Raw genomic sequence first — 17253 nt, forward strand, 5'->3', positions numbered from 1 at the left:
CCTTATTTGTAATACTATTTAGGCATGTTTTTAAATGGTATTTGATAACAGTGATAACTAAGGAATGTGAAACTAATTTTTAAAAAGTAAATTTCTTGTAGAAAAGCTATTTAAAAGCATCCTAGAGCTTGAGCGATGTTCAATAAGAATACAGACTACTGTACCAGAGGACTCAAATTGGGTTTTCAGCTCCCACATGACAGCTGACAACCATCCATAACTCTGGTTCTAGAAGTTTATTGTCCACCTTTGGCCACCGGGGGCTCTGCATACATGTGGCACACAGATATACATGCAGACAAACCACTCATACACATTAAAGTAAAAATAGACTTTTTTTTTTTTTTTTTTTTTTTTTTTTTTTTTTAGAGATGTATACTAGATTCAGGCTGGAAAGATGGATCAGTGGTTAAGAGCATGTATTGCTCTTCCAGAGGACCCAGGTTCAATTCCCAGAACTCACAGTGTGTGATTCATGGCTATGTGTAACTCCAACTTTAGGAGAGCCAATACATCTGGCCTGGGCAGGCTCTTGTACACATGTTCACATATTTACATCTAAACACAGGTACATAAAATTATCTTTTAAAAGTTATCTTAGATGCATAAATCTATGTGAATGTATTTGAGCAATTATTATCTGTTACTTGACTCATGAATTACAGTTGAACTATCAACTGAGCTTCAGTGTATACATAAATTACTTATAAGAATGCTTTCAAGATGCTTAGAACGTCATAGTGTTAAACAAGCATTTTTATGCTGTTGTTTTCACACTGATGTCCTGAAAACAATGGGAAATCCTTAGAGACCACAAAGTATAGAAATGCTTTCAGAGATTGTCTTATAATTTCCCTGAATGTAATATAGATCAACAAGTGAAAAATGTAGCAAGAGATTTTGAGAGTTCTGTGGTCAGTGTTGTTTTTTGTTTTTTCTCAGTCTAATTTTAAATATAAGTGTGGAATTGTACTGTAATCTAGCTGCTACTTGTGTGGAACATCGAAGGACATGATTTTTGGGATGTCTTGTCTAAGTTTTGGGATATCTTGTCTAAGTCTCTGAGGTAGACTTGATGGTTCTGAGAAATAGTAGGTGTTCAACAAAGACACATGACATTGTTAGACATTGTTATTGGCAAGTTCCATAACATGTTTTAAGATTTTTACATGATATGTTGACGCTTTTATATCCAACAATTAGCCACCTCAAATGATTTAGTCATTTCCATGGTGATTGACTTTTACATTCTAACCTTTCAAAATGTTTTGTTCTAGTCCAAACTGCTTGAAAGAGAATTGAATCCATACTGGAAGGATGGTGGGACAGGTCTCCCGTCAGAAAATTGTATACTGGCAGTTACTAAAGGTATCTTTATATTTTTTGTAGACTTGTGCACATATCTCAGTTTCTAATAATGAACATAGTAAAGATCGTTAAAGTATGTTATGTACTTGTGTGAAAATGTCATAATGAAACCCACTATTTTGTGCAGGTAATATATACTAATAAAGTACAAATTCTTAAAGTTTAATGTTCCTAAGAGAATGGCTTGAGTTTATATATGACAAAATACTTATGAAATATCTGCAGTCTTTTGAAATCTTACGTCATTATGGAAAGTTTACTATTATGTATTTTACAGCAAGATAATTCAGTATATGTTGTTCATAATAGCCATCATTTGCAAGTTTCTCTTTTAAATGGGCTAAGACAAATCATGGTTATATGAAACTTTATATTGCATTCAAATTGTTAAATTCTATAGCAAAATACAAAAATGTATTTAGTTAAAATTTATGCAAATAATGTATGAACATTAATGATGCAATTTTATTGCTTTTAGAAATTCCTCATTCATCAGGATTCACAAAATTTTTGTTGTTCTTAGGAGGAGAGTACTATTGTTTTCTACTCAATGGAGGCAAAATCTTTTGAGTATCACTAGTGCTCAGTATTGCCAATTCAGTGATAAGTTCAAATACAATTTAGCCAGAATAAAATAATATTGTAAATAATGATTTTTTTGTTTTAGTTATTTATCAGTAAGATATTTTGTTTTATTTATAACTCATTTTTATTTGGCTGTTTCTTAAAGATTCTTTGTGTGGGCATGAAGCCACTGAATCCACTCAAAGACATCTTTAGAATTCTTAATTAGTAATTTTACTAAGTTATAGCACTTGTGTATTGTACATGGGGTTTTTCTGTCCTGACCTCCTGTTCCCAAATAACCACTCAGAGTCTTAGTATTAATTGTAATTGTTTAACCAACAGCTCAGGCTTGTTACTAACTGGCTCTTATATTTCAAATTAATCCATATTCCTTTTTTATACTCTTCCACAAGGCAATATTTCTTTAACATGGCATGTTCATCTTCTGTTCCCTCTGCATCTGCCTGGCAGCTTCTCTGACTCTGCCCTCCTTTCCAGTGTCCTTAATTTGGTTGTCCCAGCTATATTTCTTGCCTGGCTACTGGCCAATCAGCTTTTCGTTAAACCAATCTGAGTAGCAAATCTTCATTCATAGTGAACAAAAGGATTATTCTACAGCAGCACGTTTTATTCTGTTTTTTTTTTTTTTTTCTTTTTGCATGGACAGAAATGTCTCTGCCAGATTAGATAATAGTCATGGTAGTCATACAAAGCCCTCTTTGAAACACAGCTTTCTAGGAAGTTAATAGGTAGGGAACGATGAGTTAGCTCAGTCTGAGACTTAGAGTGGTCAGGCGATTTGTCTGTAGTCATGTAAGTACTAAGGGACCAGGCCACAGATTCACATTGAAGCATTCATTACTGCAGATTTTTGAGAAGACTGAAGTTTTTCATGTGCTTAGTGGACACTGATTTAGGGCTTTTTCAGTAAGTTCTGGTCAATTCTTCCTCCTTTTCTCTTTTTGGACTTTCCTGTCAGAACCTTTAAAGGTGGTTTGATTGGATATTTATTTAGCTGAAGATGCGAAAATTCAAAGACGAATGGATTGTTTTTTGATGTTTTAAATATTTTGTATTTAGTAGTAGCAGCAAGACTGAAGTCTAGGTTTCCTGGTGGCTTAGTTTATTGTTTTTTTTTTTTTTTCCTCTGTATTGTGTTTAGAGAGAAATGGAGAGATTTCTAGTGTTTGGTTGTATTTTGTTTATTATAGCATAGCATAACTTGTTAGAACCATGAAATTAAAACTTAATTTTACACTTACTCAAAAAGTTAGGTGTGGGATACAGCTATATATTGAGTGTACCATACCTCTGAATTTACTGTAATTACTGATAGAACTTTTTTTCAGCACAGATGGGTAGAACTATGCTTATGGTTTTTGAGAATGTTAACTATTTAATTAAGGACTTCGTGATTGAATCTGAGGATGCTGCTGCAAGTTCTGTTTCCTTTAACATATTAAACTGGGTAATTTCTCAGCAGTATATTAGTATCAATCCTGGTGATAACATTGATAAGACTGTTTCCTAACTGATTTTTATTCCAGTTAGGTTTCACACAGAGCTGCATAGGGAAAGCAGTCTTAATTTTGTTTTCCTAAATTTCTCTCTGAACTTCTAATATCATAGTGACAGTTGAGGAGAGATTTTCATGATGCCCATTTGTTATTTGATCAGTGTTCTAATTATGTAGCCGGAATATTAATAAAGACATAAATTGCTGTGGGTTTTCACTTATAACTATGCTGACCACAGATTTGGGCTAAGTTCCTTGACTGCTTACAGTATATAATATATGCTATATAAGTAAAAAAGCCCAAGTGAAATAACATTTTGAATGAAAAGTGCCATCATTAGAGATCTGGGCTTGAATCAGAAACTGTTACAGATCTATAAAGAAAGACCTCTTTGTATTAGAAGAGATTGCTTAGTAAATGTTGAGATTTGAGTAAAATAATACAGTTACTATGAATATAATTTAAAAATCAGTTTTGCTTTTAGTTCTGTCTTTAAATTTAAAAAATATTTTTGTTACTTTTAGTTATGCAATGTGAAGTTGGGGTGTTATGAATGTCAGTGCTGACCAGTTATGTCAAATCTGGAGCTAGAGTTATAGACAATTGTGAGCCAACTTATATAAGTGTGGGAACTGAACTCTTGGATCATCTGATAAAGAAAACACATCATGCTGCTAACCTCTATTCCTTCCTAAGCCTCTTTTCAAAGGCTGACATACATAGAAAAGTACCTAAACCACAAGTGAAACAGAATGAAGTGTCATAGAGTGTTATGGAGAAGCAGCAGTCTTAACACCCCAGAAACGTTTTCATCCCCTTCTAGTAACTCGCTGGAGGGGTAGCCACTGTCCTATTTTCTACCAAAGATGATTTGTGCTCTTAATCTTTTTAATTCTTTTGTCCACATTTGAAGTTCCTCCATATTGTTATGAATAACTAGTTCAGTCATTCTCGAGGCTGTGTAGTTGTCCATTTAAGAATAGATCATGATCCCTGTGTCCCTCTCTGATTTTGACTTTTCATGTTGGGCTGTTGGTAGGCTGTTCTGATATGAAGATTCTTGTGCTTGTCTCCAAGAGCTTGTGTGTATTTCTTGACTCTAGAGCTAGCAGGATCTAAAGCTGTCCTTATTGGAACAGGGAATATCAGGAACAGAGTTTTAATTTAAGTAATCAATTAAATTTCTTTCTATCAATTGAAAATAGGACAAAACACACACACACACAGTTCATTGAAGGCATTCAAATGTTCATAGCTGCTAATCACAACTAAGGTTTAACTTAATGACATTGTCTTCTATAACTTTATTTATTGTGTTGCTTTCTTCACTGTGTACATTTATTTCTTATTTCTGGGAGGGGCAATTCCCATATATGTTACAACTGGAAGGTTGTAACATATATATGTCTAACTGGAAGATCAGAGAAAATTCCATAGAATAATGCTTAGGCTAAGCATGATGACTCATGCTTTTCATTCCAGGATTTAGGAGACAGAGGCACAGATATCTCTGAGTTCAAGGCCAACTTGGTCTACCAGGCCATTTGGGGCTGCATAGTAAGACCCTGTCTCATTAAACAAACAACTAACCTTAACATATATAATTTTATGTTTGTTCTCTTAAATTGGTATTTACTTCCAGGAAGTGTTTCTCCTTTTTTTCATCATGACAAGCCTTTGTAGCTTCTATAGGTAGGTATTTAAATGTATGGTGAATATTAATTGTGATTATAACTTTAAATTAATCAAGGAAAGTATTTAATTTTATACTTTAAAAGTGATAGAAACAGTAAGTTTTTTTTTTTTTTTTTAAATAACCACCGTAGAAGTACGACTGATGTTTATTATTGGAATTTAGCTTCAGGAGTAGAGGATGGTGGATTAAGCTGGCTAAGAAAGTCTTATCAAAGAATGAAAGAACAAGCTCAAAGAGAAAACAGAAATTTTGTGGATATTGTAGCTGAAAAATATGGAGTAAGTATTTGTGCTTTAAGAAGATATATATTGTTTCATAGTTATTTGAAAACAGTATCTTTCTTTTGAATAATGAAGCAATTTGAATCAAATAATATTATATTTATCTTCATTCTTTTAAGTAATTTTCTGTTTCTTATGCAAGGATATTGCTTAAAAATGTTTTACACTTATTTTTGCATGTGTACTCAGGAATGTACACATGCCACAGGGCCCATGTGGAAGTTAAAGGAGTCATTTCTCTCTTCTATTATGTTGTTATCTTATATATGTGGGTCCCAGGTATTGAATTTAAGTCATGATGCTTGTTAGCAATTGCCTTTAGCCTCTGAGCCATCTTGCAAACTTAGCCTACTTTTTTTAAGATTTACACAATGAATGTAAAACCCAAGTGTATAAAACTTGAAATGTGTGTATGTTTAATATAAAAGTAGAATTTTTCTCATTGGAAGAAAATTTAAATAATGCAGGGGATTCTCTGTAGTACACCTTTAGAAATAGGCATTGTTGAAGTTTTGTTGACTCCAGAGTTTCATATTTTATAGCATTTTGCAATGTGACTATACTTTAGCATGTATTTTTTAAGCCACCATGATGTCTTTTCAGGTAATGTTTTAATTGCATACCTTGTCTGTCAATCAATTCCCACTTGCATAATCCTTTCCCTGTCAAGTTCTTGCAAAGATTTTTATTTTGAGTAGAATTAGTTGTAATAGTCTTTCTCCTTCTATCCCCATTTAAAAGGTCCATTTTGTTCAAGAAAATCAACAAATACGAAGGCCATCCCGGGTCCTTGGGCCCAGGCTGGCAGTCAGTCTGATTTTTGAGAATTTACTTCATTCAGTATACCTAAACTTTCCCCCGTCACTCTAGGAATTTTTATAAGTTGTATCTGTAGTGTCTGTATGATACTCTGTTGTGTAGAACATTTGTTCTCAGTGCATCCCTTTTTGAAATCTTTTAATTTGATTTGATTATTTTTTTTATCTACTTATACTTTCTAAAGTATTGTTGGTCTGTGGTGATTTTTATGGTTGTGTCTACTTTGGTGGGGGGGTATTTTTATTGTGCCATTTAACAATGCATCATAATACACTTTCTTAATTGTAGATATGTTATTATTCTCTCTTATAGTCAATGGAAATATTCCAGTCAAAATTAAAAGAAGCTGAAAAAATTGCATGCAAAAGAGAAGATTATGGACGGGAAAGGTGGAGGAAGCCTGCATATTCAGATAGTACGCAGCCTAGTCAAACAAGTAGCATTTCAGACTTAGTGAAATGTAAGAAGGACTCAAAGGACAGACATTTTGCTACAGAGGTTGCAAAGAGGAGCATTGGCGACTGTGAGTTTAGTGGCCCTGACACAAGGAACCAGTCTGGATCTTTAGAAACTTGTATAAGAGAATCTGCCCTAAGACAAAGGCAAGAATCTTCTGGAAATTTGAGACCTAAATTCTTAAGACCCTCTGATGAGGATGAACTGTCGCTTCACAACAAGAGGAGAAATTTTGAGCCATCTACTTCATCTTCTACATTAGTGGCTCAGGCTTCTTTGCATTGTGATTTTCAAAAACCCACAGAGAACAGTGAAGAAAATTTGACTTCCTGGAGCCTGTGTGGTAGGCAAGGAAGAGACCGAAAGCATTCAGATCAAAAGCCATTGGAAACCTGGAGCCGCAGTGCTGATCAGCACTCTCCAGGAGACATGAGAGAACAGTTGCAGGCTGAGAGCTTGAGGGGTGACCCACCAAGAAGAGGACATCTGCAGAACATAAAGGCAGCATTTTCTGGGTATTTTATAAATATTTGTATTTTTTTCAGTTAGGTTCTTGAGTGGGATTATACAAAACTTGATTTTGTCATAGGGGTGACTCTTTTGGAGGTTTGAAAAAATGTATCTTAAAGATAAGGACTAACTTCCACTTAAATCCTTAAAATAGATTAAAGCTCTAGGGGGATAACTGGGGATAGTGGGCATAGCAGTATGTATCTATAAACTTAGTGCTCCAGCAGAAAGATGGGAGGTGGAAACGGAGAAGTCGCTGAACCTCATGAGCCAGATAGCCTTTGGAAACTGAAGCAGAAGTTTTGTTATAATGACTGGATAACCATGGCAAGAATTAGAGAAAATTAATGTGTACAGTAACAAAAAACGAGAGACTCTGTTTCAAACAACCCAGAAGGTAGCACCAACACTAAAGATTGTCCTCTGACCTCCACACTCTTGCCATGTGCCACTGAAAGGAAAAATGTTGATTGAATAACCATTGGAGGGAGTAGAAGAAGTCAAACTACATGGGTGCCTTTTTGTTTCAAGTCCCCAATTGCCAATGGGTGATGTCATTAAGTATTGATATCATTAATACTGCTTAGCATTTGGGCACAATGTGCTAGTCTTGTTTCCTTTGAATGTAGATGAGCCATGTGTGCAAAGCTTCCATACAAACATTGTTACTATTCTATCAGGTTGTTGAATTGCTTCATTTCTGTTATGTCTTCTGACATTGTAGATTTCTAGTACTTATAATACAGGAATGGAATGCAGGCCCTGTGGTCTGATTTTATTTTTTTCAGATTAGTTAATTTGATGTTAGAAGAAATTTGTAGCTTTTTATGAATTCCATGATTAGCTGGAGAGAAAAAGAATTTAGGAATCATCCCTATGTATTTGGAAGAGAAATATTTCTGAGTGATCAAGTAGTGGTAAGAAAGTGTCAGTGAAGGAATGCTGACACCTATTAGTGTGTCTGGACATTGTTGTGAGATATGTTTGATTGTTAAACCAATGCTAGGATTCTAGGAATTTTTAAAACCAGTGAACTTCAGAACTGTAGAAAGGTTACTAACCTAATTTTAGAACCAGAAGAGATCATAGTCTGAGCCTTACATTTTTCATCTGTGAAAAGTGAGGGAATTGAAGTTGTAATCCTCACCATATAACTATTGTTGCTTGACTTAGTAAATAAAAAAATTATTTTAAGCAGTTGGACATATTTATGCTTTAAATAACAAACAGAAAACCCTGTGGCTAGCCTGGAATTTGAATAAAACTAGATTTATACATTTTATCTGGCAGCTCTGTAGCCCATTAAACTTTTACTAGATATATACATTTGTTTCTTTAAGTAAGGGTAGTAGTGGTACATTTGTGTAGTTGGTTTCTTTTTCTTTATTTGCATCATTGGTAGCTTTCCTTTTCTAACCATTCTTTCATTTTCTTTCATAGGATCATCTTTAGCAGTTCTCCTTCATACTTTTTTGATTATCTTATAGGAAAACATCATCTAATAGTTGGTCACATAAATTAAAGCTTTAAGCTCATTATTCTTAGAGACAAAAATGTGTTTGTGTATATTTTTCTTTTGTTGTAAAAATATATTAACAAGCACTTTTAGAAGCCTGAAACCCAGAGTGGTACTTAAAATGAGTAGAACATATTTTGTCCTTAATTTAGAGTTTATATATAATCAGAAACTAACACATTTAATATACTATTTGTACCTTTGGCTGTGATCTTTCCAGTTTGGCATTATAGCTCAGAAGGGCAAGAGAAGGCTGTCAGACTCTTAGTTTCTGAGTAAGGTTCTTAGATAGGAGAGAAAATGTGAGAGTGTAGTGAGTAAAGCATAATTACAGAGCTCAGTGACCACAGCCATCAGAAAAAGGAAAGTTGAAATATACTCAAGTTTTTCTACAATATCAGTGAACCGAATTGTAACTGGAGATTACACTTTCGTTTCCTGTCTGCCCAGACCTAATCACACAGAAACTATCTTAATTAAAACCCTGTTTGGCCAGTGGCTCAGAAGTATCCTAGCTAGCTCTTACATCTTAAATTAATCCATTTTTATTAATCTTTATATTGCCACAAAGCTGTTTCTTACCGGTAATGTTGTGGTATCTTTTTCCTTTGGGTGGCTACATGGTATCTCTTCTACTCTGCGCTCTCTCTCTCTCTCTCTCTCTCTCTCTCTCTCTCTCTCTCTCTCTCTCTCTGTGTGTGTGTGTGTGTCTCTGTTCGGATTTCCCACCTTGCTTTACTCTGCTAAACTATTGGCCTAAACATCTTCTTCATCAACCAATAAAAGCAACACACGTACAGAAGGACATCCCACATTACTGAACTCTGATTATTTCCTCAGTAGAGGTTCGGTGCTCGTGTGTGTGTGTGTGTGTGTGTGTGTGTGTGTGTGTGTGTATGCAAGTGTATTTGTGTGTACTTTCAGAATACACATTTTAATGGGAAACTGGTTGATTTTTATAGAAACTAATTATGAAGGCGACCGCAGAAAAATCTCTGTAATCCAGGAAAATGATACATTACCATACTTCTTTCTTACATATAGGATATGAATATGTTCTATTTATTAGCATGTATCTATTTGCAGAAAGATAGGCTTCACTTTGACATTTAAGTCTGGATCTGCTCATGTTCACTAGATAAGGTGCTCAGGACCTCTGGAAGAGCAAACAGTGCTCTTAACCTCAATTTCTCTAGCCCCAACCACCACAGACACATTTTATATAAGTGGGAATATGTACATTATGTAATTTGGGTAGAAGCTGGCCTCTTTAACGGAGCATAGTTGTTTTTAGTTTCATTCAATTCAGTTTGTTCTGTATATTAGTAGTTCATTCCTTTTGATTGATTGAAGACGCCATTGGTTTGTAAACCAATTCATTCTGATTCTTCATTCCTTCTTGGTGGACTTTTAGATTGCTTCTTGTTTTTGACCATTAGCAACAAAGTTTTCTGTACACTCATATGCTTATGCTTTTCTATAGCATTCCCAAGAAATGAATCACTCAATCATATAGTACTTGTACTTTAAATATTAAGAAAATATGACTGTTTCATAGAGTTGTTATTTTATGTTAGTAATAGCAGAATTATGGAAGCATCTTTTCCCCTATTTACCTTCAAACACTTGGCAATGGCACACTTCTTAAACTGGTTACTAGTTGTAGCCCACAGTTTTTGTTTTTTGAAGCTCCCTTATATGTACAGACATAAGGATTTCTATGTACTTTGATAGCTCAGCTCGTTTTTCTTATGAAATGACCCTCTTTGTCCAGAGTAATATAATACTTTGTATTGTACAGTAATTTGTCACATATTTACATAGATACTTCAACTTTTGACTAATGTTGACACAGTGTATGTTACTTCCTTTTACATATAGCACATTTGTATCTTTATATTTATAGAACATTTTGTTAATTAAAAAGTCCATAGATAATAGCTACTTTTTAATACATATATTTAGATAATATAGGCTGAATATCCCTTATCTCAAATGCTTGGGGCCTTTTTAGTGGTATGGCTTTTATTTATTTTACTTTTTACATCTGTATATGCATCATGTGATTGTTTGGGAAATCTGTCTGTGCATAAAATATACTTTGTCCCATAAATATCTAAATATCTAGTAAATACGTGTGTGTGTGTGTGTGTGTGTGTGTGTATTTTGAAGGTAAGACTTAATAATCTGGTGTTTTGAGTGTGATTATGTGAGATCAAGTATATGATATTAATGCTAAAACACTTAGCTCTTTCTCAAATCATTTTCAAATTTCATATGCTTTGGTTGGTGGTATGCTCAATAACATAAAAAAAACTTCAGATATTCTTTTGTTTTTCTGTTGTCCCATCTATCCTCACAGTTCAAACTTCCTTGAGCTGCTTCTTCATTTTCAATAAAGTTGGGGGATTTGAGTCTCTTTATTTCTCTTCCCTTCTAGGGACTCTTCATATGATAGAAAATTTAGGATTCCCATGCAGCCTTCTGATGATGCTTTTAAATTTTTTTGTTTCATTTTGTTTAGTGTATTGGTCCTTTAGTATCTGATTTTTTTTAAAAAAATTAATGTGTTTTTAATCTCTGGGTTGTTTCTCTGACTAGAAGTTCAGTTTGCATCTTTTTTGTTTTTGTTTGTTGTGTCTTTAGACACCAAGCTGACCTGGAACACTCTTAACATCTTGCCTTATCCTCCTGACATTAGACGTGCACCACCAAGCCTGGTTAAAGTGGCTCTTCAATGGCTCTTTTGAACAGATGGGATACATTTATCCTAATAATTGAATATACTTATTTCTTGTATCTGTGTCAGTTCTGGACAGCTTTTGCTTGGTAGAATTTTCTTTTAAATATGAGTTATATTTTTCTACTTGCATATCTGATAATACCTAGATATTAGATATAATGGTATTTACTTGTTGAACACTACATTTGTCCTGTTTTTTTTTATTGGCATATATATTTATTGGCATCATATGAATTGATCATTTTTATAAGACCATTTTCATTTAAATGTATAACATCTTTAAATATTTTTGCATTTTGTTTTGAAATGTAATTAATGGGAAAGCATTCGGTACTTTCTTACTCTTAATCTTAACATTTTTTTTTTTATTTGGGCTCCAAGTAGCATTTTAGTGTGCAGGACATATTTCCTAAGGCCCAGTATTTTCCCACTTATGCAACTTTGTTCTGTGACTAGTGGGACCATACACTATTACCAGAATTCCTTTTAACGTCTCTTTAATTATGTGGGAGAATTGTTTCTCTGACTCCAGGGCAGCCCTGAGTGATTCTTTCCTGGTGTCACTTTCTCTTGGCAGTCTGTACAGTGACCTGGGACTACTTTGGACTTGTGTGATTGTTACTATTCTTTCCTTGCTCAGGACTCCTTCAGGCTCTTGTTGGTTTCACCCTCCTTTTCTGTAGCCTCGACTCCTAAGAATCTTAAGGTGGGGTTATCTGACATTGGCTGAAATTTTCTCTCAAATGAGCCTTCTCTGACTTTAGTGTATGATCTCAATTTTAAATTATTTTGTTATAGAACAATTTAGCAAAATAACACGCAATTGCTGCTTTTAATTCTCGAATGTGGCTAAATATACCATCCCAAGTTTACAGTTATAAGATGATTAGTAATTCATCATATTGAATACTAAATTTCTTAAGTAATTCATCATATTGAATAAAAAATTGTGGTCTGACATTAATGCTTTTGTTGGCTTTTTTTAAAAAATCAGTGTAGATTTTATTTGTTTCTGAGACAGGGTCTCTCAGTGAAGCCCAGAATGGCCTCATTTAATATGCTCAAGGTGGCTTCTAACTCATGGCAGCTTCCAACTTTGGTCTACTAAGTATTGGGATTACAGGTGTGCACTAGTACACTGGCTGAGTTTTTTAAAAATGAAGATGTTAATTTGTATATTATTTATCTTACAGTTAACAGTACTCTCCAGTTATTACTGCAGCTCTAATAGTTTATTCTTAACTTTGTAACAGAATCTTGAAGTGCAATTCACCCTAGAATGCTGAATGTAATTCTTTTGTGTTAGAATTGTGATCTTCTATTGGTCCTGAATGCTTTACTGAGGTCAGTTTAAGATAATGCATAATTTTAAATTATGGCATATGTTCTTCTCCTGTCCTGTTTCACCGGCAGTCCAGAGGCAGAGTCCACCTGTATCTTGAACGTTGATGAAAAGAACAAGTTGGGGGCCAAGATTATCAAGGCAGAGATGATGGGAAATATGGTAAGACCCGTGTGTGCTGTTCACTTGGAGAAGAATGAAATGTTTAACCTTCACAGATAAATTTAGAAGCTTTAGCTATTTAGATATGGCATTCTTTGAAGATATTACTTCTTCTTAATTTCTTTTTTCTTTTATTATTAAGAATTTTTTAAATACAATCTTTTCTCATTTTACATAGCTATCCTCATTCCCACTCCTTCCCCACATTTTGCCCCACTCTTCCCCCAATGCAACTCTCCTTCCACTCCTCAGAAAGGGTAAGGCTTCCCTTGGGGAGTCAACAAAGTCTGACACTTCACTTCTGGGCAAGACCAAGGCTCTCCAAAAAGAATGTGCTCCTAGATGCCAGTTTAAGCACTAGGGATAAATCCTGGTCCTATTGCCAGTGGCCCCACAGATTGCTCAAGCCTCACAACTATCTCCTACATTCACTGGGCCTAGTTTGGACCTTTGCAGGTTCCCTTGCTATCAGTCCAGAGTCAGCTCCCATTAGCTCAGGTAAGTTGTTTCAGTGGGTATCATAATCATGGTGTTGACCCCTAGCTCCTCCCTCTTTTGGACTGGTCTCCTGTAGATCAGCCCAGTTCTTTGCTGTAGATCTCTTTATCTGTTTTCATCAGTTGGTGGTTGAAGATTCTATTTTCTGATTACAGGGGAAGGCCAGTTTAGGTGTCCTCTCCACTGTTCCTTAGAATGTTCTAGCTGGGGTTATGCTTGTGGATTCCTAGGAATTTCCCTAGTGCCCTTTAATGGCTCTCTCAGTTAAGATGTCACTTTCTTTTCTCCCCCTCACTAACCTTCCCCCTTTTTGGTATCCAATTCCCTCTTGTTCTCTTCCTTTCTTCCCCATTCCTCTCCCCCCCCCCCTTCCCCCCCCCCCCCCCCCCCATTATCTCAGGATGTCTTCCCAGGTAGATCCATGTATGTCTCTCTTAGGGTTGTCCTTGTTACCTAGCTTTCCTGGGATTGTGGATTTTAGGCTGGTAATTCTATGCATTAAGTCTAATACTCATTTATTACATACAATGTTTGTCTTTCTGATTCTGGGTTACCTGACTCAAGGATGGTCTTTTCTATTTCTATCCATTTACATGCAAATTTCAAGATGTCATTTTTTTTCCACTAGTAGTACTCCATTGTGTAAATGTACCACATTGTCATTATCCATTCTTCTGTTGAGGGACATCTAGGTTATTTCTAGGTTCTGGCTGTTATGAATAATGCTGCTGTGAACACAGTTAAGCAAATGTCCATGTGTTATGAGTGTGCATCCTTTGGGTATATGCTCAAGAGTGGTATTGCTGGATCTTGAGATAGATTGCATTCCCACCAGCGGCGGATGAGTGTTCCCCTTACTCCACATGCTCTACAGCATGAGCTATCATTGGTGTTTTTGATCTTAGCCCATTCTGACAGGTATAAGATGGTACCTCATAGTCATTTTGATTTGCATTTCTGTGATAGCTAAGGATATTGAGCAATTCCTTAAGTGTCTTTGGCCATTTGAGATTCTTCTGTTGAGAATTCTCTGTTTAGATTTGTATCCCATTTTTTGATTGGATTGCTTGGTAATTTGATGTCTAGTTTCTTGAGTCGTTTATATGTCTTCTGTCTGTGGGGTGAATGAAGATCTTTTCCCATTCTGTAGGCTGCCATTTTGTCTTAGTGACTGTGTCATTTGCCTTACAGAAGCTTCTCAGCTTCAGGAGGTCCCAGATATTGATTGTTGCTCTCAGTGTCTGTGCTACTGAGGTTATATTTAGGAAGTGGTCTCCTGTGTCCATGTGTTCAAGTCTCCTTCCCGCTTTCTCTTCAGTGAGGTTCAGTGTGATTATATTCATGTTGAGGTCTTTGATCCATTTGGATTTAAGTTTTGTGCATGGGGATAGATATGGATCTGTTTACATTCTTGTAGTGTTCACAGGCAGTTATGCCAGTACTGTTTCTTGAGAATTTCTAGAGATAGTATAGTACTCTTGTGGTTTCTCTATTGGAGAAATATATATTATCTCTCCTTTTTAGATTTCTGGAATTTATGAAGAAAATGTTATTTTTACATACCTTTCTACTTATTCTTGCATTTCTAACATCTAACATCTAACATCTGGGACAGAATTGGAGGAGTTAACGATGTCTTTCTTTCACTTCCATTTTAACCTAAGAATGCTTATTAGTTTCTTTTTGTAAAGATTTAATTTTCATTAAACATTTTTATTGGTGTGTGTGTGTGTGTGTGTGTGTGTGTGTATACTGTGATGCCCTCTGAAGCCAGAAAAAGGTGTTAGCTCTTTTTGGAGCTATGGAGTTATAGGTGGTTGTGAACCACCTGAAGTATGTGCTGGGTATTGATGGCTGGTCCTTTGTAAGAGCAGCAAATGCTCTTAACCACTGAGGTGTCTGCAGCCCAACACTGCTTATTATTACTTTCTTAAAATATCACATAAGAACCTAAAAACTTGGTACAGGTCGGATAACTCAGTAGGTAAAGGAGTTTGTTATAAAGGCTGATAACCCAAGTTTAATCTATACCATCAACCTATCACTACTGCAGGTTGTGCTCTGATCTCCATACATATGCTATGATGAAACTCAACAGTAAATTTAAAATGTTTAAGAAGAACATAAAAAATGTTTATGAGTTAAGAACAATTTGCCTACAATTAAATAAAAATAGGGGTAATTTGGTAGGACCTACTCATTCATTAACCATATATAATATATATAATACATATATATTACCATTTATTTTAATTTGTATTAATTTTGATATGGCAGAATAGCAAAGACAGAAATTCTTCTGTGTTCCAGGATAGTGGATTCATTTACTGAAATGTACATGGAGTTGTTTTAAATTTAAATGTAAATGCTTTGGAGACAGTCCTGCAGCTTGCTCTGTAGACCAGGCTGGCCTCGAACTCGCAGAGATCCGCCTGGCTCTGCCTCCCAAGTGCTGGGATGTGTGCCACCATCACCCGGCTGCAAAAGTGTAATTCTTGATGATATGTATTTTTTTTTTCCATTTTCTTACCTCTCTCAAAGTATAGTTTCTTGAAATTATTCACCTCAAAATCATAAACAGAATATCTCAATACTCAAAAAATTGTAACTGAAGAATGCTTGTTAAAATTAGTGCCAATTGGTTATTGCAGTCAGGTGTTGACTGCTTTATAACTTTGAAATATTATGTAATGTAAAATTTAATAACACAGCTTACCTATTTGATTTTTTCTTTTGAAGGAATTAGCTGAACAACTTAAAGCCCAACTTAAAGAGGCAAATAAATTTAAAGAAACCATAGCACAGATATCAGCACAAAGATCCAGAATAAAGGTAAGTAATGAAAGCTTGTTTGAATGTATATTACTTTGTTTAATGTTACTATACTCCAGCAGTGGTATTGTCATTCTAGATGTCTCTGTGTAAATTTCACCAGCATTCCCTGGTGAAAGCCTCATCCTCAGGCCGAGGAAATCGTTTATTCTAAATTCTGTGGCTTGATGATGTCCTTAAATTTTTTTTCCTACAGTAGAATAAGAGAATTGAATTAGATATTAATTTCAGATAAGACAAATGATTTTGTCTATGGTTTGTTTGTCTATTTATTATTGAATGGAACAGATTAAAAATACTTACCTATTTAGAACTTTCATTTGTGTATGGATGATTTTTGCCAGCTATAAGGCTGTTTTATAGATAAAGAATTGATAGGACTAAAGCATATTGAGATTTGTTTATAAGAATATCCATAGAAAATGTTTGTAATTAAACATTCACTTTCAGTCTTTGTAAAATCAAAAATTGTGGATTGAACAGTGTTTGTTGGGAATAATGTAAAACTCTGGAGCATTTACGAAAGCATTTATAAATCCTTTCTATTTGTAGCAGAAAATGTGTTTGCATTTTTGGAGAAAAAATGTTAAGATTGGTTTGCCTAATTTCACTTTTAATTTCTTGAGATAAGCACTCTCTACTCTGTAACTCTTGTCCTGGGATTCACTATTGTAGATCAGTTGGTATCGAATTCAATACAGATCCACCTGCCTGTCCTTCCCAAGCACCGGGATTAAAAATGTTTGCCACTGTGCAATGCCAGGTTTTTTTTTTTTTTCTTCTCCATAAAACAGACCTCTCTCTAGCGCACGCTAGATGGTGGCGCACGCCTTTAATCCCAGCACTCGGGAGGCAGAGGCAGGCGGATCTCTGTGAGTTCGAGACCAGCCTGGTCTACAGAGCTAGTTCCAGGACAGGCTCCAAAGCCACAGAGAAGCCCTGTCTC

General features: G+C 35.1%; 1 protein-coding gene across 2 annotated transcripts in view; it reads left to right on the top strand.

Annotated features, from left to right (window-relative positions):
* The window catches only part of Cwf19l2 (CWF19 like cell cycle control factor 2), a 96602-nt gene that overhangs the window by 30182 nt on the left and 49167 nt on the right, over positions 1–17253 (top strand). For both annotated transcript variants that reach the window (XM_050126590.1, XM_050126591.1), the window contains 5 exons: positions 1278–1368; positions 5311–5426; positions 6561–7219; positions 12887–12977; positions 16215–16307. In XM_050126590.1, the coding sequence (XP_049982547.1) occupies positions 1278–1368; positions 5311–5426; positions 6561–7219; positions 12887–12977; positions 16215–16307 (1050 nt within the window). The remainder of the gene's footprint in view (positions 1–1277; positions 1369–5310; positions 5427–6560; positions 7220–12886; positions 12978–16214; positions 16308–17253) is intronic.

The sequence above is a fragment of the Alexandromys fortis genome, unplaced genomic scaffold (genome assembly GCF_014885135.2).
Source record: "Alexandromys fortis isolate MF-2015 unplaced genomic scaffold, M_Fortis_MF-2015_v1.1 scaffold_245, whole genome shotgun sequence".
In the NCBI taxonomy this organism is placed as follows: domain Eukaryota; kingdom Metazoa; phylum Chordata; class Mammalia; order Rodentia; family Cricetidae; genus Alexandromys; species Alexandromys fortis.